This window comes from Saccopteryx bilineata, chromosome 10, assembly GCF_036850765.1.
Source record: "Saccopteryx bilineata isolate mSacBil1 chromosome 10, mSacBil1_pri_phased_curated, whole genome shotgun sequence".
NCBI lineage: Eukaryota > Metazoa > Chordata > Mammalia > Chiroptera > Emballonuridae > Saccopteryx > Saccopteryx bilineata.
Genome location: NC_089499.1, coordinates 6,388,423 through 6,415,306, shown reverse-complemented (window position 1 = coordinate 6,415,306; position 26,884 = coordinate 6,388,423). Strand labels below are relative to the sequence as shown.

Below are 26,884 nucleotides of genomic sequence, written 5' to 3'. Positions count from 1 at the left end.
TGGCAGGGATGAAGGGGGTGGCTGAGGCCCATGTGCGTGGACTGATTCCTGGACTATGACCTGAGTGGGCACTGGCTCCTTTGTTGGATGGACTTACAGATTTTGGACAATGTGAAATACCCTGATGGGGTGGGAGGCAGCTTTGCTGAAGGCTCTCCCCTGCCCCAGGAAGCTTTTCAAATGGCTAAAAAGAAGGCCGAGGACATTTTGCGCTTTTGGCAAAGTGCTCACAGATTGGTGAATGTACCTTTGTAATTGTTGAAATTGTATGATTTGTCATGTTGTTGTAATTTGTGTAATGTGCCTAATTTCCTTGTACAGGAATACCTGTGCTTTAGATTATGAAGCGAGCAAAAGGGATGGAATGTTGGTCAAATAAGTTTGTAAATATGATATATATGTTTGCTCGCTTTTAATTTGCACTGGGTGTGGGGGACAGGCTGTAAGCAGGCAGGGTAGTTATAGCCTAAGGCTTAGTTTTAAGACTAAGCCTTTCCCACCCTTTTAATACTAAGATCTTTTCAAAACTAAACCTTCCCCCACACCCTTGACTGTTGCATGATGTAGGGTGGTGCACTCTCATGAGGAATCCCATTATGCCTCAGATAAGTGATTTTGTATCAGAGACTTCCTTGTTTGTATATTGGGTTAAAGGTTTTGATTTCTACACTATAAAATGGGGCAGATGAGCCCATGCTGGAGGAGAGTAGAGAAAGGCCACATGGAGGAGAAGAGAAGCAGCCAAATGGCAGAATGCTGAAGGAGAAGCCAGTTTGTGCAAAGAGGAGGAGATGGGGAACAGAGGTGAATGAGACTGGTGAGGTTAGATACCTTTGATTCTAGGAATACTCAGATAAATCAATGGCTTTAGGAGCCCTGAATGGAAGGGGAAGTGTTTTTCAATTGTGTGTATTTCTTGCCCAGCAGGTGCAAGCTAGGATTAAAGGTAATGGCCCACTAGTTCTTGGCTTTGTTTCATTACCATCTGTCCGAATTAAATGCGAACCTGCACGGGCCAGGTGGCTGTAATGGTGGTCATGGCTACTGGTCATACAGTGGGCCATTCTGTTTACTGGCATCTCACCAAGACAGGCAAGCTACAAGAAACACTACCTTCAGTCCTGTTATTTATGGAAAAAGGAAAGTTCAGTGACCGAAATTACTTCAGAACCTACATTAGAGGGTGTCTGCTTCCCTTTTCTTTTTTTAGCAGTTTCTCCTGTACCATTTATGGTGTGGGTCAGAGTCTTAAGAAAGTAGGACAAGTCCTGAGCAACGCTAGAAAGGAGAACAAAACCTAATTATAAAAATGAAAACTTGCCCTGGCCGGTTGGTCAAATGGTAGAGCATCAGCCTGGCGTGCAGGAGTCCCGGGTTCGATTCCCGGCCAGGGCACACAGGAGAGGCGCCCATCTGCTTCTCCACCCCTCCCCCTCTCCTTCCTCTCTGTCTCTCTCTTCCCCTCCCGCAGCCAAGACTCCATTGGAGCAAAGTTGGTCCGGGTGCTGAGGATGGCTCTGTGGCCTCTGCCTCAGGCGCTAGAATGGATCTGGTTGCAACAGAGCGACACCCCATATGGGCAGAGCATCGCCCCCTGGTGGGCGTGCCGGGTGGATCCCGGTTGGGCGCATGCGGGAGTCTGACTGCCTCCCTGTTTCCAACTTCAGAAAAATACAAAAAAAAAGAAAACTTTGGCCTGACCAGGTGGTGGCGCAGTGGATAGAGCATCGGACTGGGATGCGGAAGACCCAGGTTCGAGACCCTGAGGTTGACAGCTTGAGTGAGGGCTAATCTGGTTTGAGCAAAAGCTCACCAGCTTGAGCCCAAGGTCCCAAGGTCGCTGGCTCCAGCAAGGGGTTACTGATAGATACATGAATTCCAAGCTGCCCTCTTGATGTTCCGCTTATCTGTCAGACCTCACCCTTACTGGACTATTGACCCTGAGACAGAGGAATTCCAAAAAGTTGACAACCCGCCCCAAGGAGGGGCTCCGGACATACCAGGACTTTTGGTTCAACACCCACATGCTCGAAGCCCCCCAAGGAGGAGCATTCTGGACATACCAGGACTTTTGCCTCAGTATCCCCTCAGGCTCTCCCAAACACTATATAACTGGCCCCCTAGTCTGTAACCGGTGCTCTTCTCCCCCAGGAGAAGTGCCCGGCAGGGTTCCTTTCTTCCTTTCAATAAAGCCTGTTACTCTGGTCTTTCGGACTCCCATGGATTCCAACAGTTACTCGGTCTGCCAAAGGCCCACAGTCAAGGCACGTATGAGAAGGCAGTCAATGAACCATGAAGATGTTGCAATGCTCAACGAAAAACTAATGATTGATGCTTCTCATCTCTCAGTTCCTGTCTGTCTGTCCCTGTCTATCCCTCTCTCTGATTCTCTCTCTGTCTCTGTAAAAAATAAAAAAATTTAAATTGCTGTAAAAATACTGCACTGATTATGAGTGTAAAGCCAGTATACACTGCCACCGTCACAGCAGCCTAGCCCATGCAGGTTCTCATTAGATTCGGACAGACGGTAATGAAACAACAGAGCCACAAACTGGTGGGCCATTATCTTTAACCCTCGCTTGCACCCGGCGGGCAAGTAAAAACACACACTGGGTTCCAAAACCCACTCATTCAGCGCTCACAAAGCTACTGACTTATCCGAGTTTCCTAGAATCAAAGTTCTCTAGCTCACTAGTCTCATTCACCTCTGCTCCTCATCTCCTCTTTGCACAAACTGGCTTCTCCTTCGAACTCCGCCATCTTGGCTGCTTCTTCTGGCCTCCTCCACGTGGCCTTTTCTGCTCTCCTCTCTAATGCTAATCTCAGGTACAGAGAGAGCAAGCTCTAGGTCTGCCCCACTTTATAGTGCAGAAATCAAAACCTTTAATCCAATATACAAAATAGGGAAGTTTCTAATACAAAGTCACTTATCTGAGGCATGTTGGGATTGCACCACCCCACATCAAAAAGGGTGGGAAAGGCTTAGTCCTAAAACCAAGCCCCAGGCTACAAGGATCCTGCCTGCCCACAGCCCACTCCCAACACACATTAATATCACCTGGGTGATGGGCTTCCACATGGGCAGCACCGTCTTTAACAAAGTGAGCATATTTTATCTGTCCAATGATTAGTATTTCTAAAATTCCGATTACATTTCAAAGTGCCAAAGCAGGTTATAAAGTGAAACTTCATAGTCAGAAGATCATCATTGATTATCATTATTTCCAAAGTTTTAAAACTGTAAAGCCAGAAGCCAGGGCCACCATCAGAGCAGCCTGGCCCATGCAGGTTCGTATTGGATTCGGACATTTGGTAAAGAAACAGCGGAGCCAAAAACTGATGGGCCATAGTCTTTAATTCTAGCTTGCACCCGGCGGGCAAGTAAAAATACACACTGGGCTCCAAAACCCAGTCACATTCAGTGCTCACAAAGCCACTGACTTATCCGAGTTTCCTAGAATCAAAGGTTTCTAGCTCACCAGACTTATTCACCTCTGTTCCCCATCTCCTTCTTTATCCCAAATACAAACTACACAAACTGGCATCTCACTCAGCACTCCACCATCTTGGCTGCTTCTCTTGGCCTCCTCCACGTGGCCTTTCTCTGCTCTCCTCTGCTCTCCTCTGCTCTCTCTTCTTTTTTTTTTTTTTAAAGATTTTATTTATTTATTTTAGAGAAGGGGGGAGAGAGGGAGGGGAGGAGCAGGAAGCTTCAACTCCCATATGTGCCTTGACCAGGCAAGCCCAGGGTTTCGAACCGGCGACCTCAGCATTTCCAGGTCGACGCTTTATCTACTGCGCCACCACAGGTCAGGCTGCTCTCTCTTCTAATGATAATCTCAGGAACCAAGAGCACAAGCTCCCACTCCGTCCCCATTTTATAGTGTAGAAAATCCAAACTCTTAATCCAATATACAAAATAGGGAAGTCTCTAGTACAAAGTCACTTCTCTGAGGCATGATTGGATTGCACCACCCCACATCAAAAAAGGGTGGGAAAGGCTTAATCCCAAAACCAAGCCCCAAGCTACAAGGATTCTCAACACACATTAATATCACCTGGGCAACGGCCTCTTTAACAAAGTGAGCATAATACATTTTATCTGTACAACAAAAACTTTTTAAGTGAGTTTGATTAAAATGTTAAAAACAGAACTAACAACAATGAGCATCTGCCTGTGTGTAAATGAGCTGAGTGATTCAGCTCAGGAGACAAGCTGGCCCCAGGGCTATGTTCTCCTTTTGGACATTTGCTAGGGAGAGTTGTAGGCCTAGTAAGGCTCACACTTGGCCCCATAAACAAACCCCATAACTGGACAACCTGCTTGTTGCCATGGCAACTTGGGCCACAAGAAAAGGAAGGAAAGCAGGAAGGGAGTCAGAGAAGAGGCCTGGCTGATTTGGTCACATACTGCTTCATCTTGATCCTTTCGTTATAAAGTACCATACCCCAGATTCTGAAAGGCACTGTACCTCACTTCATCGAGTCCACGTAGAGACACACAGTCCAGATGAATTTTGAAGAGTTTTATTAAAGGAGGAGATTTATTGATATGCTGGCCACATATGGCTGACACGGGGCATCTGCAGGCCCAAATCGTGCAGTCCCAAAAATAGTTCAGGGTCTGTTTATATACCCTTGATCACAAGTGAGTGGAGGAGAGCATGACATTATGACACAGTTATTAACAAGATTATAACATTTGTCTAGGGGATACACAGAAACATTAAGACTTTCAAGGTAACAAATATCAAAGGGATTTACAAATCTTTCAGGGTTCATATTCCCTCACTAGCCTTGAGGTATTTTACCCTCAAGATTCCAGGTTAGGGAGGAACTACAATCAATGCAAAGTGATACGTAAATTCTGCCTCCTATTGAAAGGGAAGAAGTTTCTCAGTTAACTTTAATCCTTTCAGAGAAAACCAATGACCATAGTTGTCCTGGTAAATCAGGAGACTTTTACATTCCTTTTCCTCCATTTTCCAAGGAAAGGACAGGAAAGCGTGACTTTTTCTTCCTAGAATATCAATATTAACTTCCAGCTTTTTGGTACCTTACAACAGTGGTCCCCAATCTTTTTTGGGCCACAGACCAGTTTAATGTCAGAAAATATTTTCACAGACTGGCCTTTAGGGTGGGACTGATAAATATATCACGTGACTGAGATAAGCGTCAAGAGTGAGTCTTAGACGGATGTAACGGAGGGAATCTGGTCATTTATTTTATTTTATTTTTATTCATTTTTAGAGAGGAGAGAGAGAGAGACAGAGAGGAGAGAGAGACAGGGGGGAGGAGCTGGAAGCATCAACTCTCATATGTGCCTTGACCCGGCAAGCCCAGGGTTTCAAACCGGTGACCTCAGCATTTCCAGGTCGACGTTTTATCCACTGCGCCACCACAGGTCAGGCCTGGTCATTTTTTATTTTATTTATTTTGTATTTTTCTGAAGCTGGAAACGGGGAGGCAGTCAGACAGACTCCCGCATGTGCGCGACCGGGATCCACCGGGCACGCCCACCAGGTGGCCACGCTCTGCCCACCCGGGGGCGATGCTCTGGAGGGCACGGGATCAGGTAGGAGAGAAAAAGAAATCCTCCCGCACCTCTCAGTTGTGGGGGCAGAATCTCCCCTCCAGTAAACATTAGCAAGACAACGGCCCCTCCCAAGCAGGAAGGCAACCTGCAACCTTACAGACCACTATACCTGTTGTTGCCCAGCCCCCAGTGCAAACTATAAGCAAGCAAACATATATATCGTATTTACAAACTTATTTGACCAACAGGAGTAAAGGCATGCTTACCATTCTCCCTGGCATTTGGGGATGCAATGAGAAGTTTGCAAAGGAATGTTTAGGGACCAGGGCTTCTCTAGATTCTGTCATACACGGGTCTAACCACATGGCAGAGACAGAGGAAGCTGGGGTGACAGGTGCTTCCTCTGCAGGGAAGCTCAGATGCCCTCCACTTACCTCCTTATGGAGGTAAGAAGCCTGCAGCACTGGAGGACACCACCCCAGGTGGGCTGCCCTGGATACCGCTCAGACTCTAGTCATTCGCATTAAGTAAGCCTATATTGTGGTCTCAGCCCCTGGCCTTGCTGAGCACAGCTACATTAGACTGGGAGGGTGCAGGGTTGGGGTTTCTGTCTGCAGGATGAGTGACGGACAGGATGTTGTGCCTCTGCTCAACACAATACTGTCATGTCATATCAGTCTTAGTGTTTTTGGATGCAACTAACAGAATATCCACCGGCAAGTGGCCCACCAAGCTGGTGATTGTTTTTCTTTTCTCACATGGTAAGTCTGGAGTTAAGTTCTTGGGGAGATCAAAGCTCAGAGTTTGCTTCTGTTATTCCCAGAGCCAGGGCTTATGAGACCTCACTAATTGAGCCAGAACTTGTCTCATTTGTGCCCCCAGCTCCCAATCTAGCAGGGCCTGCTGCAAGGCCTGTGTCCAGTAACTTATTGACTGGCTGGAGCAGGGGTTTTTAGTGCCCACCCAGGCATGTCGCACAACTCCATGTGAAGCATGCTCTGCCAGTTTGGTGGTTGTAGTAACAGAAAAACCCTTCCAAATTTAAAACACTGACAGAAATCCCTGTCCCCCCCCCAAAAAAAAGACTTTGTTTATTGATTTTGGAGACAGAAGTGAAAGAGAAAGGCAGGGGGTAGGGAGGAACAGGAAGCACCAACTCCCAGTTGCTGCTCGCCTGTATCTTGACTGGGCAAGCCTAGGGTCTCAACCCAGCAACCTCTGCATTCCAGGTCCACAGTTGACACCTATCCACTGCGCCACCACAGGTCAGGCTCTCTGCCCATTCTTTCAAAATTCATGCTGTGTTCTCTTCGGAGATTTTTTTAGCCAGTATGTTTTTGTTTTTTTTTTAGTATTGTCTAAAGGTTAAAAGTTATGCAATCAATAGGCTGATCAAAGAATGGTTCTCTGAACATAATCTTACTTTAAATGTTATTTTTGAAACTACATTGAGACAGACTAAGGAAGTCATCTGATAAAGGGCTAATTGTGCAAGAAGTGCCTAACCAAATTTTATCAGATTTTTTTTTTTTCTTTTTGCATTTTTCTGAAGCTGGAAACGGGGAGAGACAGTCAGACAGACTCCCGCATGCGGCCGACCGGGATCCACCCGGCACACCCACCACGGGCAAAGCTCTGCCCACTAGGGGGCGATGCTCTGCCCCTCCGGGGCGTCGCTCTGCTGCGACCAGAGCCACTCCAGCGCCTGGGGCAGCGGCCAAGAAGCCATCCCCAGCGCCCGGCCCATCCTTGCTCCAATGGAGCCTTGGCTGCGGGAGGGGAAGAGAGAGACAGAGAGGAAGGGGGGGGGTGGAGAAGCAAATGGGCGCCTCTCCCATGTGCCCTGGCCGGGAATCGAACCCGGGTCCCCCACATGCCAGGCCGACGCTCCACCGCTGAGCCAACCGGCCAGGGCCAAATTTTATCAGATTTTTAAAACTGAGGTATAATTAACAAATAAAATTATAAAACATTGTATATCGTGATTTAAATACATATATATAATCTTATCAACTTTCATGTTGCAAAAAAGAAAAACAAAGGCAAAATAAAACAAAGAGCATTTCTGGAAGAAGTGCTAACACGGCAGTTTCTGAACCCAGTTGAGGAATAGAGCCCATCCTCTTAGAGTATCTGAGGCCTAAATGCTGCTGCCTGCTCCCAGATCAGAGGTGTCTGTCCGGCAGCAACTTCTACCAAAGGCAAGCACCTCAGGCAGGCTCCCTGGGAGTCCTTCAGCTTTACTTGTTTATTTGAGATTTTATTTATTCACTTGAACTGCTGAGTCACAACGGGGTGGGGTAGGTGCAGGTTGGAGCCAGTGGCAGTTCCACGGTTGAATGATAAGGAATGTGGTGGTGTAGTGGATAATGCATCGACCTGGAGCATTGAGGTTGCTGGTTTAAAACGCTGGGCTTGCCCAGTCAAGGCACATATGAGAAGCAACAACTGCAAGTTGATGCTTCCTGCTCTTCCCTCCTTTCTGTTTCTCCTCTCTAAAAATCAATAAATAAAACCTTTTTCAAAAAGTGATAAAAAAAAAGCTGTATTGTTAGGAGTGTGTGTGTGTTGGGAGAAAGATGCCAGCTTATTGGGGAGGAAGATGAAATGTTAATTGGATTTATTATGAGTCTTCCTGAAGAAGAGAGAGTTGGAAAAGTAAAATTAAAAATTGCCCTGGCCTGTGGTGGCACAGTGGACAGAGCGTCAGTCTGAAACACTGAGGTCGGTGTTTCGAAACCCTGGGCTTGCCCGGTCAAGGCACATGGGACAAGCAACCAGCAAGCAATGAACAGCTAAAGTGAAGCAACTACTTCTTGCTCCCCACCCCTTCCTCTCTCTGTAAAATCAATAGAATGAAATCTTTAAAGAAAAAAAAAAAGTTAGAAAGGACTTTCAAGTAAGGGATAAAGGCATCTAGAAGTCTGAGCAGAAATACTTGCCCCCCCAGGCTTAGCCACATTGGGGATTCAGAACTTCCCTTCCCTGGCAGCCCACCGCATAGACAGAGAGGAGAAAATGTGGGTGAGGAGGGGTGAATCCCTACATGGCCCGGCGGGGGAAAGAGGTTGAGTCAGTCTGGAAAGCTTTGAGTTCCTCTCCTGGAGCTGCCCCAGCCTGGGCTGAGCGGATGCCACATCCTCAGTGAAATCTCTGAAGGTGGGCTGTGGACAGAGGGTTAGCAGGCACCTGTGTTCCTGAGCTCCTGGAGCAGGGCCTGGTGCATCACGGCACTTGGCTCTCTGGCTTCAGCCCAGCTGCCTCCCTGAAACCACACTTGCCAAGGAACACATAACCCATATCACTTGACCCAGCTGAACATTCTTTCCAGAATATTTCTTCCTTTAGTTTCTTGACTCTATCATTGTTCTTCCCAACTGTGCCTTTCTGCCATGTGATCTGGAAGGGTTGTGAATCCATAGGCCTAAGGTCTACCTATACCCCTTGATCTTCTTGTCACTCTCCCCAAGTAATGTCATCCTCTCCAATGGCTACATACTGTTTCTTCGGCTAGAATTTTGCCTTGAGTCCATACTCCTTTTCTGACCCTTTTCTGACCATCTGCCTCAAATATCGTTATCTGGATCTCATGCACACCACGTCTGAATCTGAACACATCCCTTCCCCAAGCCTGCTCCTCCTCATGTGGCCCAACTGTCAGTGAGGCCAACTTCACACACTGTCACTGCCAGTCTAATCGCCATCAGCTTGCTGGTCAGCTGCTTCTTGACCTCTCTTCAGCTTCACTGTTGCTTCCTCCAAGAGGCAAGTATGATCCCCCTCCTGGACCAAGCCCTCAAAGTACCCCCTAGAACTAAGTACCTCTTGGACTAAACATACTTTTAGTGATTCAAAAGGCTTTCTGCCTTCCTGAGGACTGTGTCCCTGGCACCCAGCAGAGAGCTCTTAACACAGGACTGAATGATGAGTGGTACAGTCAGAGGGCAAAGAGAGTTTAGGGAAGAATATGAGGGGGTCACAGGTTTTCTGGGTATACCCCAGTTGTATAGATTGCTAGTCTCCATTCTAGCAATCAGATTTGGAGTCCACAAGTGATCAAAAAGCCCTGGCCTTGTGTTGAGTGTAAAGTTCTCATTTTTCTTTTTCTTTTTTTTTCTTTTCTTTTTTCCGAAGCTGGAAACGGGGAGGCAGTCAGACAGACTCCCGCATGCGCCCGACCAGGATCCACCCGGCATGCCCACCAGGGGGCGATGCTTTGCCCCTCTGGGGCGTCGCTCAGCTGCGTCCAGAGCCATTCTAGTGCCTGAGGCAGAGGCCACAGAGCCATCCCCAGCGCCCGGGCCATCTTTGCTCCAATGGAGCCTCGCTGCGGGAGGGGAATAGAGAGACAGAGAGGAAGGAGAGGGGGAGGGGTGGAGAAGCAAATGGGCGCCTCTCCTGTGTGCCCTGGCCGGGAATCGAACCTGGGACTCCTGCACGCCAGGCCAACGCTCTACCGCTGAGCCAACGGGCCAGGTCCAAGTTCTCATTATTTATTTATTTATTTTTTGTGACAGAGAGACAGAGGGACAGATAGGGACAGACAGGGAGAGAGATGAGAAGCATCAATTCTTTGCTGCAGCACCTTAGTCATTAGTTGATTGCTTTCTCATGTGTGCCTTGACCCGGGGGGCTACAGCAGAGTGACCTTGGGCTCAAGCTGGCAAGCCTTGCTCAAACTAGATGCGCCTGCACTCAAGCTGGCCACCTTGGGGTCTCAATCCTGAGTCCTCCACATCCCAGTCCAACGCTCTATCCATTGTGCCACTGCCTGGTCAGGCTATATTGAGAAACATTTGATGATTCATGTCATGTGCCAGTCTCTGTGGCCCCTGAGATGGCCAGCCTAGTCCACCTTCTAGAATTTTACCCTGTGGGAAGCAGACTAGTCACAGATGCCATCAATACTCCTGAGTTCTGAGATGAGTACAGGTAGGTAGGGTGAGATCCAAAGGAAGAACAGACAGCCTTGGTCACCTCAAAGGGGACTCAAAAGCTGAGGTGGAGAGGCCTTGTATCCAGAGGGAGGTGGGCCTGTGCTGGAGTTCTGACAGAACTGAAAGCGAGAGCAGAGGGCACCTCACACACTTAATGACCTAAGGGCAGATAAGATTCCTGCTTAGGGCTGAGAGTTGGTTCAGACACAGAAGAGACTTGAGCATAACTTGAACATAAGTGGCAGGACCCCAGAACCTTCGGCTCACATTCTGGACTGGGTGACACTGCCAGGGTGTGTATCAGGTCCTTGTCTGCCCAAGCAGAAGCTGCATCCAAGCCCTGACGAGGCCCTTGTACTGTGATAGGAAGTGGTTCCAGGTCTGTATGGGATGATTATTGACAGCAGAAGCAACAGATGGAGAGGTTGTACTATAGCCACCATCAGAAGCAGCAGCTGGCGTCCAAGATATGTCCTTACCCTGAGCTTGACTAAGCATTTGCAACTGCCAAGTGCCATGCAGGGCGTGGTCAGAGGGCCGGTTATATACTCTTCTCACTCTGAATACCTGAGGAAGCAACCAGTAAGGACAGCATCAGAGCAGATGTAAGTGCTGGGTAGCAATATACAAAGATCTAGTGAAGTAATGGAAAACGAGTTTGTTTAGGAAAATGGCCGGGAATTAGATCCTGAGACAAGTCTTTGGGGTGGACTTTGGAACACCAAGTCCTGTGGGGGCAGAACGCTGCCCAGGCAAACACTGATGAGATTGTTTAAAGGAGCCCTGGCTGGATAGCTCAGTTGGTTAGAGCATCGACCCATAGTGCAGAGGTTTCTGGTTCGATTCCAGGTCAGGGCACATACTGGAACAGATTGGTGTTCCTGTCTCCCCCTTTCTCTCTCTCAAATCAATAAAATAAACATAAAAAAAGACTGTTTAAAGGAACCAGCTGACCCATGGCCGTTTTCCTACATACCTGAAAGGTATTAATCATCCTTTTCTGCACCTGAATCCATGCTCTGCTAATTTGCTTGATGAGGAAAGAAACAAATAAATACAATGAGGCTGCAGAGATCTGGGTTCTCAGCCCTAGAGGCTGGGAGTCCCCTGTACCCATCTTTTCCCTATGTTGTGTCTTGTGTGTTTTTTCATAAGTCCTGCGGCGCCTCCCTTTCGTGCACCATCATTGCCGAGCTGGTCTCAGCAGTTTTGTATGTTGCATGAGCTCTCAACCATGTAAAATAGGCTTGCGTGGGCCGAACACCTGGAGATGCCACAGACTCAATATGATTGGGTGCCTATGGTGTTATTTTGTGTGAAGATCATTTCACACCCAGCAAATACTCAGACAGGAGTGGCCTACAACTGTACTGGGGTTAGGAAGTCAGCACTTGATTTGTCTTCCTATTTTTTGGAGTAAGGGTTTTCTTTTTTAACAGGCCCTTGGGATGGCCCTATTGCATGTCCTGGGAGAGGGAGGACCACTGGGACAAGTGGACACGCAGAAGAATGGCTTCCACACACACAGAAGACAGGTTCGAGTTTGACCAGGAGTGTGTGTGTGTGTGTGTGGGGCTCAAACTCCCTATGATAATGAGGTTAGTAGGAAAGGTGTCCCCTGCTGACGCTGACAGAGGACGAACACACAGTTCTGTTGACACCCCACAATTTATTGTAAAAACTCATGGTGTGGCAGGGGGAGGCTAGAATGGACAGGACCAGGGCCCATGGTCGGGGGGGTTCCTGGACATCAGGAGTTCCTCCATGCAGAATGCAGGTTTAGAGGAAACACCATCATGAATGAAACCCCCAGCGGGCAGCGCTGTGACTGCCAAACAGCAGGGCTAGGAGGGGTGCCTTAGGCACTGCTGGGCCCCTGGGTCAGTAGGGCTTCGATGTCGGGCTCGATGTCAATGGTCTGAAAGCGGCGGCTGTATCTACGCACAGGTACCCCATCGCGGCCCACCAGGAACTTCTCAAAGTTCCAGGAGACATCATTGCGGCATACCGGAGACCAGGTGATGAACTTAGGGTCGGTCATGAGCGCAGTGGCATCATCACTGGGCGCTGGCAGAGCCTCCCGTAAGAAGGCAAAGAGAGGGTGCGCCTGCGCGCCGTTCACCTCGCACTTCTCGAAGAGTGTGAAGTTGGGCTCGAACCCGCCGCCAGGTCTGACATATTTGAGGGAATTCAGGATCTCTTCGTTCTTGGTGTTCTCCTGAGCGGGAAGAAAAGCGGCTGGGAGGGGCCCTCCAGGGGAAACCGTCTGACCACAAACAAGGGGATTTTGGATGACTCACTAGGCTCCTGGCCCTTTTTGCACAATCCGAGGCGGGCCGAACCCCAGCCTGGCCAAGCACCAGAAGGAACAGGCCTGTGCCCGCCTCTCCGCGGCCGCGCCCCTAACCCCTGCCGCGCTCCTACCCCGGCGGCCCTACCATCCCGTCCTGCTCCGCTCCGCCCGGCGCACCTGATGCCCGAACTGGTTGCACGGGAAGCCGAGCACGACCAAGCCCCGTGGCCCATGGCGCTGCTGCAGCTCGTTCATCTGGGTGTAGTCCCGGACCGTTGTGCCTCAGAGCGAGGCCACATTCTCAATGAGCAGCACTTTGCCCCGCAGGGAGCCCAGGCTCACAGGCTCCCCACCGCTCAGGGGGCGCGCAGAGAAAGAATACACGGAGCGCGCGGCCATCGCCAACTGAGCCGCACACATGGCGTCAGTATAGAGGAGAGTGGGGACAAAGACACTAGGGGACCCAGGGCGCGCCTCCTTTTATCAAGCAGGCAGCATCACGTGGTACAGCCCCTTTCCCGGCTGCTCCGCCCGCTTGGTTGGCCCCGCCTCATCCGGCCTCCCTGGACTGGTGACCAGCGAGGCGAGGGTGTGACCTGGCCGGATGCGGACACCGCCCAGACCGGGAGGAGCTGTGGGCAAGTCTGAGCCGGCCTAGGCAGTGCCGCGGTAGGGCCCCTGCAGCCGCCCGTTACCTAGATGGCGCACGGGCCAAGATTGTGAGGGGTTGGGACCCGGCCGGGACAGCACTGGGCACTGCTCCTGGCCACACAGCTCTCCCAGCTTATGCCATGTTACTATTCTTGCAGTATAGGCCCTATTGTTGCTGGATGTAGCTGCCAGCACCTGCCAAGGCAAGTTCTCTTTGCGATGAAGCTTAGTTGTTTCTGGAAGGTTAAGTGGGATGGTGGAAAATGCTAGAGCAGCGAGGGCTCAGGCCCCAAAACCATTCAGGGGCTGTCTGGAGCATGTTTGCATTCGGTCCCTGGGCTCCCTCCTCCTTTTACACCCCCAGTGTGCCGTGGCCCATGGTCTGGAGTGGCCCTATGCCCAGGCATGGATGCAGACCCTGCTGATTTTAGGCCATCCATCACATTCAGTCAATTTCATCTGGAGCTCAGTCCTCGAAGTAAAAGTCACTCAATGGACAGGGAGAGAGAAAAATGTCACACTCATCTGTGAAGCAGAATGACTGCTAGGAGTGTTCCTCATGTCTCCTCAGTAAGCTGCATTCCACAACCCACCCCACTGAGCTTGAATGTGACATTGTTCTCATGTTCTTGGAGGGAGCTAGGCTGGTGCTCAATGAAGGTGGTGGTGGGTAAGCTGGTACTTTGCACCCTGAAGGAACCTTCCAAGGTGAGCTAGAATGAGCCCATCCTCCCACTCCCAGCCCTGGAGAGAGGAACACAAACACCAGGATACAGGAAGTTTAGAAAACTGCCTTTATTCTATTAGTAGTTGGAAAAATTAACTGGTACAGAAAAAAAGTTTAGTCAGCTGGAGAGAAACCGGGGCCAGCCGAGAGAACTGGCGGCCCCTGGGAAGGAACGTGGATACAGCGAGGAGCAAGAGCACTGGGACAGAGAGGCAGACCCTGCAGTCTGGGTGAGACAGCTTGTGCCGCCTTCCCAAGTGTCTCAGTGCCTCAGGCATGAAACCAATTCCTGTTTGCTTAGCCCAGCTCTGAGGAGGGTACTGGCATATGTGGAGCTGAAAACAGGTGACATGGCCATCTTATCTCAGAGAAACTGACAAAGCGGGAATTTTAAAAATGAATTTTCCATCTGACTTTATTTTCAAATACACTTTCTTTTTTAAAAAACCAATACATTTTCTGTGGGGATGACAAATATCAGTATTAGGAAATCCAATTATACAAAAAATACTACATCTAGTCTGGGTAGATATATTTATTTTTTTGGTAACATACATTAAGTGGCACTAATTACACAGTAACTATAAGGTAACTAACATGAAACCACATAACTAACTTTGCCACAGCTGCATGGACTGGGGTCTTTCTGGCTGAGCACATTTTGAAAAAAACTAGGTGCCCACTCCAAAGCTATGCCAATGAAATCTGGTCAGGAGTCAAGTTTCTGAAGTGGTGACTCACCAGAGTACCTTGCAGCTGACAGATGACAGGTAAGACATGTTAGTTATGAAGTAGTTACAGCCTAATTCACAAAAGTTACCGTTTCTCTTTCTAGAAAGAAGCAAGAAGTTAAGAAATTCCTTGAATTAGCGCCTGGTGTGTCAAGGTGGGAGTGCAGAGGAGGGCTGTTAGAGCGGTGTCAGAGGGACCCCGGCGGGTCAGGTGGGTCGGACATCATTAATAATCATGGTTGGCTTCTAAATACTGGTAGCAAGATGACTTCTGATTTGTAATCTTAGGTAAATTAAAGATAAATGAAAAAGGCCAGTAATCATACACTAAGATTAATAAACAGCACTTCAAAATTAACCGCATAAAGGTTGTGCTTCCAGCAGGGTTTCACAAGACAAGGCACCCAGATTTTTTCTTCCCACGTCTGGCTTGCAGAGCAGCTCTCGTGGCCATTTCAAAAACCTCCCTCACTCCATCTTTGGTCTTTGCTGAACACTCCATGTACCCAAAAGCGCCAATCCTGTTTGCCATATCTCTGCCTTCTTCTGGTTTTACTGGCTCCTAGCAAAGAGAGAAGAGTGCTTTTAGTTAACAGTGTTATGTACATACAGTGAGTGAAGTGTCAAGTATTCCGATTCAGCTAAAAGACTTATTCTAGTAACCCTCTCAAATGAACTCTTCTCTGGGAAGGGAGAGGCCAGAGAAGCCCTGGAGGGTTAAGTAGGAAATCAAGGAGAAAATTACTCAAGCTGTTGATCCAGGGTAAGGTCTTTCTGTAGTTAGCTTGACAGAGGACTGAATACCTATGGAAGGAAACAGATCCTGACCTTGACAATCAGACAAGATTGTGGGAGAGCCTGTGCTCAAGACATCAGGGCACCCCTCCTACAATGGGGAAGTCCGGTCACTGGGCCACCTGACTTTTTAGAAGTCAAGATGCCACCTCCATCATTACCTTTATAAAGACATCAGTGCTCTGTATCAAGAATCCCAGCCCTCAGAATGTCCTAACCCTTCAGTTGCCACTAATTTATTTTTAGCCTCACAGGTACCAAAGTAGTAAATGAAGAGGGAAACCAAGAGCCTGATCAAGTTTCCGCAACTGGAGCATTGGTACTACTGTCACTGTCCCTTCTCAGGCAGGTAATCCTTGGGACGCAGCACTGCCTCACAGGAACTGTTCCATTTCATATGACCAGGCCCCATCAATGAGGCCCGATGGACACAGAAGCTTCCAGGAGTCTATGAAATAGCCAGCTTGGCCTGTGAGGGTTTCTGTTGGGCTCTCTGAGCATCCAAGCTTGGATCTCAGGTTCAAGGATGCTACGAGGAGAGAGAACCCTGCCCCAGACCGTGCCTGCTTCATCTTGGCTAGCTCTCGCCTTGTATGCTCATCATTCCGAAGATCCTTCTTGTTCCCAACCAGGATGATGGGCACGTTGGGACAGAAATGCTTGACTTCCGGAGTCCATTTTTCTGGGATGTTTTCTGAAAATGGTGAAATAAACGTAATTTGGGGATACATAAAATTATATCTTAAAGGATTTCCAAGAGCCCTAATTAAACTGCAAAGAAATTACTTCAGAAGTATGCTGCACATTTAATAGAATCTCACTAGTTTTAACACTATGGGAAAAGGCAAAATCTAATCTTTTTCATTTTTTTTTGTATTTTTCCGAAGTGAGAAGCGGGGAGGCAGAGAGACAGACTCGCATGTGCCCAACCGGGATCCACCCGGCACACCCACCAGGGGGCGATGCTCTGCCCATCTGGGGCATCGCTCTGCTGCGGCCAGAGCCATTCTAGCGCCTGAGGCGGAGGCCATGGAGCCATCCTTAGTGTCCAGGCTAACTTTGCTCCAATGGAGCCTTGGCTGCGGGAGGGGAAGAGAGAGACAGAGAGGAAGGAGAGGGTGGAGAAGCAGATGGGTGCTTCTCCTGTGTGCCCTGACTGGGGATTGAACCCAGGACTTTCACACGCCAGGCTGATATTCTACCACTGAGCCAACCGGCCAGGGCAAAATCTAATCTTTTAAGCACAGAATCCCTGGCTTTTCTCAGTCCCACCAAGCAGCACAGTTCTTGTGGAGGTGAGGCCCGGGTAAAGACTCTGGAGCTGCAAAGGATTCAGAACACAGGGTGACTCCACAAGGGTGCCACCTGCCACATGGAGGGAGGCTCCCCACAGGCCACCCTCTCATTGATGGCAGTGGATTCTGACTCTAGCCCCATTCTGGAGCCGCACATGCTCTTACACCTTACTCATGGACCCTCAGAATGACCATGGCCCGTTCAAAGGGCTCAAGGGTTTTGAAAATGAGTGATAACCAGCTGCAGCTTTATTATTTATTTTTTTTACAAAGACAGAGAGAGAGTCAGAGAGAGGGATAGATAGGGACAGACAGGAACGGAGAGAGATGAGAAGCATCAATCATCAGTTTTTCGTTGCGACACCTTAGTTGTTCATTCATTGCTTTCTCATATGTGCCTTGACCATGGGCTTCAGCAGACCGAGTAACCCCTTGCTTAAGCCAGCGACCTTGGGTCCAAGGTGGTGAGCTATGCTCAAACAAGTTGAGCCCGCGCTCAAGCTGGCGACCTTGGGGTTTCGAACCTGGGTCCTCTGCATTCCAGTCTGACACTCTATCCACTCCACCACTGCCTGGTTAGGCACCAGATGCAGCTTCTTGCCAATACTGTATTAATTTGGTATGGCTGTATGTACATCATGGTGAATGAGCAGCCTGGGTTCAACCTACACCCTCACCTCAGGAACCTCAGTCAGGGAGGGCTATAAAATGGGTTAATAGTACTATCTACCTTACATGGGTTATTTTGAACCCATTCATACAAAGTACTTAGTATCATGATCATTTAAATGGTACTGATTGTAATTTGAGACTGTATTTTACAAGTTAAGTGCTATTCTCTGACTTCAAGGCCTTGGTGCCTTGCTTTGTAAAGTGTGAGGTCAGCACTACTGGTCTTTCTCTGAAGCAAAGTGACTTCTGAAACGTGGTACACTGAGCTAATGAAGCAGACAGGTTCAAGTCTCTTTATTAGTGAAGACACTTTAGAAAAGGGCTAAAATAGAGCTTTAAAAACACTGCTGGGAAGTGGATAAAACGTCAGCCTGGAACACTGAGGTCGCAGGTTCAAAGTCCCAGGCTTGCCTGATCAAGGCACATATAGGAGTTGATGCTTCCTGCTCCTCCCCTTCTCTCTCCTAAAGTGAATAAAGTCTTTAAAAAATACCAACACTGCCGGGAAAACAGCATGTTACCAGCCTAGCTGTAGGGAGGCAGCAGGGCTAATATGAAGAAGTACTAAAAAAGGTACAGACACCCAAGAAAGCCCTCCCCAAGTCATAGCCCCAAAGAGAGTTTCATATTTAGTATCTGAAACCCACATACTTTATAAAATAGACACATGGCAGCCATGGGAGATTACGCTAAAAAGGACCCAGGATGTTGATGATTCCTACTCTGATGCTCATGTCTGCCTGATGCGCAGAAAGGGCCTGAATAACAAGGAGTCAGCCAGGTACACAGGCAGTGACAAAAGTCAGGCTGCAGGGTCACTCACCTAAACTATCAGGGCTGTCAATGGAGAAACACATCAGTATAACATCTGTGTCCGGGTAGGAGAGGGGCCTCAAGCGATCATAATCTTCCTGCCCCGCTGTGTCCCACAAAGCCAACTCTACCTGTAATAGGAAGAATAAATAGAAAAGTAAAAGGTTAATCCCACTATCCACTTTCAAAAGGTGATGTTTACTATAGTAAATTCAAACGACACACTGTCCAAAACAATAAAACACAGAAGTGTTCCATTTTCATTAGAATCAAGCCTGAAGGTGGAGGGTGTGTTTAAATTGCTTTAGGTTATAATTTCATAAAATCAGAATTTTTATAAACAGATATGAGAAATGTCTGAATGTGTGAATGAAAGCATCACATTAAGGTAGAAGGATACTCTTTATGTTTGGGAACCTGCTCACCGTACTGTGCTGGGTGGGCAAACTGATGCCTGGACTCTGGACATAGGTCCTCCTCCACACTGCCTAGTACTACAGCCAGCCCTGAGCCTTCTTAGACTAGAGTGCATTTTCAACACCCTTTGTTCAGAGGCCCTTCAGGGCCCAAGGAGATCTCACTAGAATATTTGGAATACCCTTCTTCCCTAGCACCTTCATAGCCTTATTTCAATTTCTAAATACCATTCCTTCTTTAAAGCTGATGGCTAATTGTCTCTTCCGCTCTCAGCCTCTGCCCCAGGACGCATCACCTGCAGCCTCCACAAGGCCAATTGCACTTGTATCATGAACACACCGTCAGACATATGGATCCCCAATCCTCATAACTGGTCTGTCCTCAGAATGGTTATGTTCTTTCCCTCTCTTCCACATCCCATTCCCCTGGCCCCTCCAATCCTCCTGGATATTTAGGCAGACACATCCAACCCTGACTGTCTCCTGATAAATGGTTCCAGGGTGTTAGTACTTCCAAAGGCCTGTCTCCTGTCAGAATGGGCCTTTCCATTTTTCATAGACCTATTTCTGGGACCATGACTACCTCAAGTCCTGGATGGTTCCCAAGGCTCTATTACTACATACTCTTACACAAACATTCCCAGGCAGCACCCACTGAGAGGCCTACTGAGTTGCTCTGAGATAGTCAGCTAGGCTGTGATACTCTCTTCCAGAAAGCGCCTTACCTTTAGGGTTTCCTCTCCCTGCTAATGGGGCTCCCCTATCTTGCCAGGGTCAGGCATGTTCAGAGTTGGCAGTGCAAGAAAGATACTCATTGACCATTCCTCAAGGTTTTAAGTCAAGGTCTCTAAATTTCTTATAGGCAAGATCCTGGTTGTTCCAAGACCTCCAGGTACAGATGATGCTTCAAAGAAGATAGAAGAGCCAGTACTTCTCCCAAAACATACATACAGGTAGAAAAGACTTTCCCAACTGACAGGTACAGACACACAGCAACCAACAGGTGCTCTTTCTGAAGGGAATGACAGGATAAAACCAGCAACACACATCCACTAAGCATTTGAGAAACCAACCTGACCCTGCTTCCCTCAAGCCACTGAGTCCTTCTGTGTATGTGTGGCAACTTAAGTTAGGAAGGCTGTTACATGACAGCAGGTGCAAAGATCTCAGCACATTTCCACTCAGTCTGTCATAACCATGCCACGTGTCTTTACATAAAACAAATCTTTGAGACTTATAGAAACACCTATAGTCAAGCAACCATGCAGAGCTCTAACTGACTAAGACTGATTGGCAACACTCTAGTGATGAATCACATGCAGGGTAGGATCCAAAGTTCTGTCAGGCTAAGATTTACTGTGTTTTTTCCCAATCTATTCTTGCCAGAGAAGTGTCTTGTGGTTCTTAACCATATGACAGCAATCACTGTGACCCACACTGCAACTGGATAAAACGGACTACAAACTGTTAAAGGAGGTATTGAGTTCAGTCCAATTTGTCAAGTATCTGGTGGTTCCAAACGCTTTCAGTTATTTCTAGAACCCTGAAGTCACGCATAAAATCATTTAAACCATTTCATAAATGAAGGCAACTCAAGAGTTAGGTGGCTTATTCACAGTCACAGAGCCATCAGGACACCCTATGAGGGACTCTAGAATTCTGAGCAGGTGGCCTGATGTGCTTTCTACACACAATGCCACAAACTGGGGCTAAGAAACATTGAATAGAAAGGAATAGTAAAAGCAGAAAAATGACAAGGGAGAATGGAGATGGAATATGGAAGTCAATTTACTAGGTGCTAGCAGTACAGACATAGGACTGAATGCCCAAGAGGACCGAGTATATTGGAGAAGAGTCCCTTGTTCTAGGTCTGTCCCCTCCCCCGGCTGACCCATCTGCATTGGGAATTTCATTCATATTCAAAAGTTGTACATAGAATGTTGGGTAAGATATTATTTTGAGCCTGACTGGGTGGTGGTGCAGCGGATAGAGCATTCGACTGGGACGTAGAGGACCCAGGTTCAAAACCCCAAGGTCACAGTCTTGAGTGCAGGCTCAAAAGCTTGAGCAAGGGGTCACTTTCTCTGCTGTGGCCCCAGTCAAGGCACACATGAGAAAACAATCAATGAACAGCTAAGGTGATGCAATGAAAAACTTAAGTTCCTCATCTCTCTCATTTCCTGTCTGTCTGTCCCTCTCTGTCACACACAACAAAGATATTCTGACAACAAAAGGGAACAGAAGATAAAACATAAACACACACACACAAATCCATTAGAGCTCTGTCCCAGTCTTGCCAGTGGGCTTTCAGGATAGACATAGACACTGTCCTCCCTTGCCAGTAAGACATACAGTAATTGAATCAACTGTAGCAGCAAGTTTATGTTAAAGTAAAAAAAAAAATTTAATTAAATGTGAAGATGTCTAAATGTCACACTACTGATACTATAGATCAGTATAACTCTTTGAGAAGCATAATCAATAAGAACCTCTCGACCTAGTAATCTCCTATTTCAACACTTATGACAGAATAAAAAGAAGTCCATTCATACAAAGTGTTTCATTTCAAATATAAACACAGTTGAAAAAAGCACATATACTAAGACTTTCCCACATGGAATACATATGAATATGGACAAAATATATATGCTAGTAGTTAAAAATGAACAAAGATGAGCTAAGATAACAGGATAAGAATGAATTTCTCATTCTAACATTTTTGTTATTGTTACAATGTGTACTGAGAGACAAAAAGGCCTAATTCTCTACAGGCTCTATGAATAGCCTAACATGTAAAATTAGTACCAGTTATGAAAAGTGTACTCACCTGCTTTCCATCCACTTCAATGTCTGCCACATAGTTCTCAAACACTGTAGGTACATATACCTCTGGAAACTGGTCCTTGCTAAAAACAATGAGCAAGCAAGTCTTACCACAGGCTCCATCACCAACAATCACCAATTTCTTTCGGATGGCAGCCATTGCTGAAACATAAGACAAAATATTATCTAGAGTGCACAAAAAGACAGAATAGCTTCAGGCTAGGACACTCTTTACTGACTATGGTGCACAACCTCTATTAGCACACGCAAATACAAAATGCTAATATACCTTTCCAGTTGGCACCAAAAGGTCGTATTTAAAACCTATAATCAACATTATAAAAAACTGAAACCTTTTCCCTAAGATTAGAAACAAGACTAAGATGTCCACTTATGCCACTTTTATCTAATATGATACTGGAAGCAATTAGGCAAGAAAATGAAATAAAGACATATACATATATTGGAAAGGAAGAAGTCAAACTATTTCAATTCACAGACAATAAGATCTTTTTTCTTTAAATTTTGTTTATTGATTTTAGAGAGGGAGGGAGAGAGGGAGGGAGGGAGAGAGGGAGGGAGGGAAGGAAGGAAGAAGGGAGAGGAAGAGAGATATGTGAGAAAGAGAGAGAGAAACACCAATCTGTGCCTATATGTGTATCAGGACAATGCTTTAACCAACCAAGCTATCTGGCCAAGGTAAGATATTATATATGGAAAATCCTATGGAAACCACTAATAAAACTATTAGAACTAATAAAAAATAATATGACAAAGTTATAGGATGGAAGACGAACTTACAAAAATCAATTGCAGTTCTATATACTAGCAGTGAATGAATTAAAAATAAATTTAGGAAGAAGGAATAAATTCAAAATAAGTACAAAACTTACTCTGAAACTACAAATACTGTTGAGAGAAATTAAAGTCTGAATAAATGGAAAGATATTCATGTTTATGAAGTGCAAGACCGTAAAGAACAAAGTTGTAAGACTCTTAATTCTTGACTTCAAAACTTACTACATGGCCCTGGCCGGTTGGCTCAGTGGTAGAGCGTTGGCCTGGTGTGCAGGAGTCCCGGGTTCGATTCCCGGCCAGGGCACACAGGAGAAGCACCCATCTGCTTCTCCACCCCTCCCCCTCTCCTTCCTCTCTGTCTCTCTCTTCCCCTCCCGCAGCGAGGCTCCATTGGAGCAAAGATGGCCCAGGCGCTGGGGATAGCTCCTTGGCCTCTGCCCCAGGCGCTAGAGTGGCTCTGGTCGTAACAGAGCGACTAACCCGGAGGGGCAGAGCATCGCCCCCTGGTGGGCAGAGCGTCGCCCCCTGGTGGGCGTGCCAGGGTGGATCCTGGTCGGGCGCATGCGGGAGTCTGTCTGACTGTCTCTCCCCATTTCCAGCTTCAGAAAAATACAAAAAAAAAAAAAAAAAAAAAAACCCCACAAAAAACAAACAAAAAAACCCTTACTACATAAGCTACAGTAATCAAGACAGTATTTACTGTCATAAAGATAACATACAGATCAATGGGATAGAATTGAGCCCAGAAATAAGTTATCAAATTTAGGGTCGAGTGATTTTCAACAAGAATGCCAAGACAATGGAGAAAAACATCTTTTTAACAAATGGCACTGAGAAAACAATAACTCATGAAAAAGAAAAAAAAAGAAGAAGAAGAAGTTAGAATGCTACCTCACATTATATATAAAAGTTAACTCAAGATTATAGGCCCAGGCCCTGGCCGGTTGGCTCAGTGGTAGAGCGTCGGCCTGGCATGCGGAAGTCCCAGGTTCGATTCCCGGCCAGGGCACACAGGAGAAGCACCCATCTGCTTCTTCACCCCTCCCCCTCTCCTTCCTCTCTGTCTCTCTCTTCTCCTCCAGCAGCCAAGGCTCCCTTGGAGCAAAGATGACCCGGGCACTGGGGATGACTCCATGGTCTCTGCCTCAGGCACTAGAATGGCTCTGGTCGTAACAGAGCGACACCCCAGATGGGCAGAGCATCACCCCTTGGTGGGCGTACTGGGTGGATCCCGGTCAGGCGCATGCGGGAGTCTATCTGACTGCCTCCCCATTTCCAGCTTCAGAAAAATACAAAAAAAAAAAAAAAAAAAGATTATAGGCCCAGCCTGACCAGGCAGTGGCACAGTGGATAGAGCGTGGGACTGGGATGCAGAGGACCCAGGTTCGAGGCCCTGAGGTTGCCAGCTTGAGTGCGGGCTCATCTGGTATGAGCAAAGCTCACCAGCTTGAGCCCAAGGTCGCTGGCCTGAGCAAGGGGTCACTCCGTCTGCTGTAAACCCACGGTCAAGGCACATATGAGAAAGCAATCAATGAATTAAAGTGCCGCAAGGAAAAATTGATGCTTATCTTTCTCCCTTCCTGTCTGTCCCTATCTATCCCTCTCTCTGTCTCTGTAAAAAAAAAAACAAATTAAAAAAAAATTACAGGCCCAAATATAAGATCTAGAACCATAAAATACTTTTAAGAAGTGTAAATAAAATATACCATTTTTACAACTTTTGTTTTTTGGTTTTCTTTGTATTTTTCTGAAGTTGGAAACAGGGAGGCAGTCAGACAGACTCCTGCATGCGCCCGACCGGTATCCACCTGGCACGCCCACCAGGGGGCCATCTGCCCATCTGGGGCATCACTCCGTTGCAACCAGAGCCATTCTAGTGCCTGAGGTAGAGGCCATGGAGCCATCCTCAGAGCCCGGGCCAACTTTGCTCCAATGGAGCCTTGGTTGCAGGAGAGGAAGAGAGAGACAGAAAGGAAGGAGAGGGGGAGGGGTGGAGAAGCAGATGGGTGCTTCTCCTGTGTGCCCTGGCCGGGAATCGAACCCGGGACTCCTGCACGCCAGGCTGACGCTCTACCACTGAGCCAACCAGCCAGGACCATTTTTACAACTTTTAATTGTGTAATTTAGTGGCATTACATATACATTGTTGTGCAAGCATCATCACCATCCGTCTTCAGTATTTTTTTCACCTCCCAAAACTAAACTCTATACTTATCAAACAATAACTCCCGCTCCTTCTCTCCCCTCCCTCTGCCTCGAACAACCACCATTCTACTTTCTGTCTCTAAGAATTTTACTTCTCTAGCTACCTCATTTAAGTGGAGTCATACAGTATTTGTCCTTTTTTGACTGGCTATTTAACTTATCTTTCCAAGGTTCACAGAATTTCCTTTATTTTTAAGACTGAATAATATTCCATTGTATGTATATACCACATTTTGTTTATCTCTTCATCTCCCTCTCTTTTTTTTACAGAGACAGAGAGAGAGAGAGTCAGAGAGAGGGATAGACAGGGACAGACAGACAGGAATGAAGAGATGAGAAGCATCAATCATTAGTTTTTCGTTGCGACATCTTAGTTGTTCATTGATTGCTTTCTCATATGTGCCTTGACCGCAGGTCTTCAGCAGACCGAGTAACCCCTTGCTCGAGCCAGCGACCTTGGGCTCAAACTGGTGACCTTGGGGTCTCGAACCTGGGTCCTCTGCATCCTAGTCTGATGCTCTATCCACTGCGCCACCACCTGGTCAGGCGAAAGACCACACTTCTTAACTTCCCTTACACCTAGGGATGGCTATACACAAAGTTCTGGCTCACAAAATGTAATCAGCAGTGTCTTTTGGGAATTCTAGGAAGTTTTCCTTAATGTGAAGTCACATGCCCTTCTTCACTTCCATCCTCCTTCCTTAAACCTGGAGTCAGGACTGCTGTAGAAATAGCCATCCTGGCCCTAGCTGGATAGCTCAGTTGGCTGGATTACCTCAAAGTGCAGAGGTTGTCGGTCCGATCAGGATACATACAGGAACAGATAAATGTTCTCTCCTTATTTATTTTTTAGAGAGAGAGAAAGAAAGAGAGAGAGAAGGGGGGAGGAATAGGAAACATCAACTCAGAGGAGTTGCTTCTCATATGTGCCTTGACCAGGAAAGCCCAGGGTTTCAAACCAGCAACCCCACATTCAGTCTCTCAAATTAAAATAAATAATTTTTTTCCCCTCCTTTACCTTGACCTCTGGTGGATAAAGCACCAACCTGGAATGTGGGGACACTGGTTTGAAACCCTGGGCTTGCTTGGTCAGAGTACAATACAAGAGAAGCAACTACGAGTTGATGCTTCCTGCTCCTCTCTCCTTCTCTCCCTCTAAAATCAATAAATAAAATCTTTTAAAAAGTTTTATATACTTTATATATCTCCTCAGGCTTAACTTGTATTGCTTTGTGTCCAAAGTCAAACAAGGAGGACATTTTGGGATGCAAACAAAGTAATTCATCAGGAATTCCTGGTTCAGGAAAAGGCTGCCAACTTTGAATAATACCCTCCTTGAAGGCACTCAATTCTCAAGAAATATCTCTCAATCTAACGTGGTTAAAGACACACAATATGAAAATGCCAAGAAGCAACCAAAAAAAGGCTGTAGGAAATTTTCCTTGAGGAATACCTGGCCCAGGAAATGGGTAAAACCATTTATCCAGATAACAAAACAAATTACAAATGATTATGAGACAAAATGAAAATGAAAGTCTGTAATTACAAGGTGATTCCTGGGATGCTGGAAATCGGGTGATACAACCAGAGTTGTTAACAAATAGTGTAAAATACAAACAGCAGAAGATGAAACTTGCTATTATTTTCCTGAAATGACCCAGGAAAATTTTTTGCTCTAGTATTTTTCAAGTATATAGCTTGTCAGCTTGAGAAAGGAAATCACACTGAGCTCTTCTCTGCAGTCTGCCAGATGTGTCATTTTCTAGGCTCAATTCAGACTTAGAAATAAATAACTCCAGACCTTTCTTTTTTTTTTTTTTTTTTAATTATTTATTTATTTATTTTATTTATTCATTTTAGAGAGAAGAGAGGGAGGGGGAGAGAGAGAGGAGAGAGAGAGAGACAGGGGGGAGGAGCTGAAAGCATCAACTCCCATATGTGCCTTGACTAGGCAAGCCCAGGGTTTTGAACCGGCGACCCCAGCATTTCCAGGTCGACGCTTTATCCACTGCGCCACCACAGGTCAGGCAGACCTTTCTTTTTTGGAAGGGGGGTATGGGAGAGAGGGGGTGGAGAGAGAGAAGGATCAACTCCTTGTTGCACCTCATTGTGCAACTATTTGATCGCTTTGCATGCATAGTTGCGCTGACCAGGGCTCAAACTGGTGACCTTGACCTCAGGGTTGAGCTGGC

General features: G+C 47.0%; 2 protein-coding genes across 4 annotated transcripts in view; both read right to left on the bottom strand.

Annotated features, from left to right (window-relative positions):
- Nucleotides 1-12,122: 12,122 nt before the first annotated feature.
- GPX1 (glutathione peroxidase 1) lies at nt 12,123-13,234 on the bottom strand. The gene is made up of 2 exons (XM_066245566.1): nt 12,944-13,234; nt 12,123-12,691 (listed from the first exon to the last, which is right to left on the bottom strand). Exons 1-2 carry the CDS (start codon nt 13,184-13,186, stop codon nt 12,332-12,334), a joined length of 603 nt encoding a protein of 200 aa, XP_066101663.1. The 5' UTR covers nt 13,187-13,234; the 3' UTR covers nt 12,123-12,331.
- A 954-nt stretch (nt 13,235-14,188) lies between these two features.
- RHOA (ras homolog family member A) overlaps nt 14,189-26,884 on the bottom strand; it is a 58,117-nt gene continuing 45,421 nt past the window's right edge. For all 3 annotated transcript variants that reach the window (XM_066246066.1, XM_066246067.1, XM_066246065.1), the window contains 4 exons: nt 21,694-21,851; nt 18,461-18,581; nt 16,234-16,364; nt 14,189-15,437 (listed from right to left, as the gene is read on the bottom strand). In XM_066246066.1, coding sequence (XP_066102163.1) covers nt 15,264-15,437; nt 16,234-16,364; nt 18,461-18,581; nt 21,694-21,849 — 582 coding nt within the window. In that variant the 5' untranslated portion in view covers nt 21,850-21,851 and the 3' untranslated portion in view covers nt 14,189-15,263. The remainder of the gene's footprint in view (nt 15,438-16,233; nt 16,365-18,460; nt 18,582-21,693; nt 21,852-26,884) is intronic.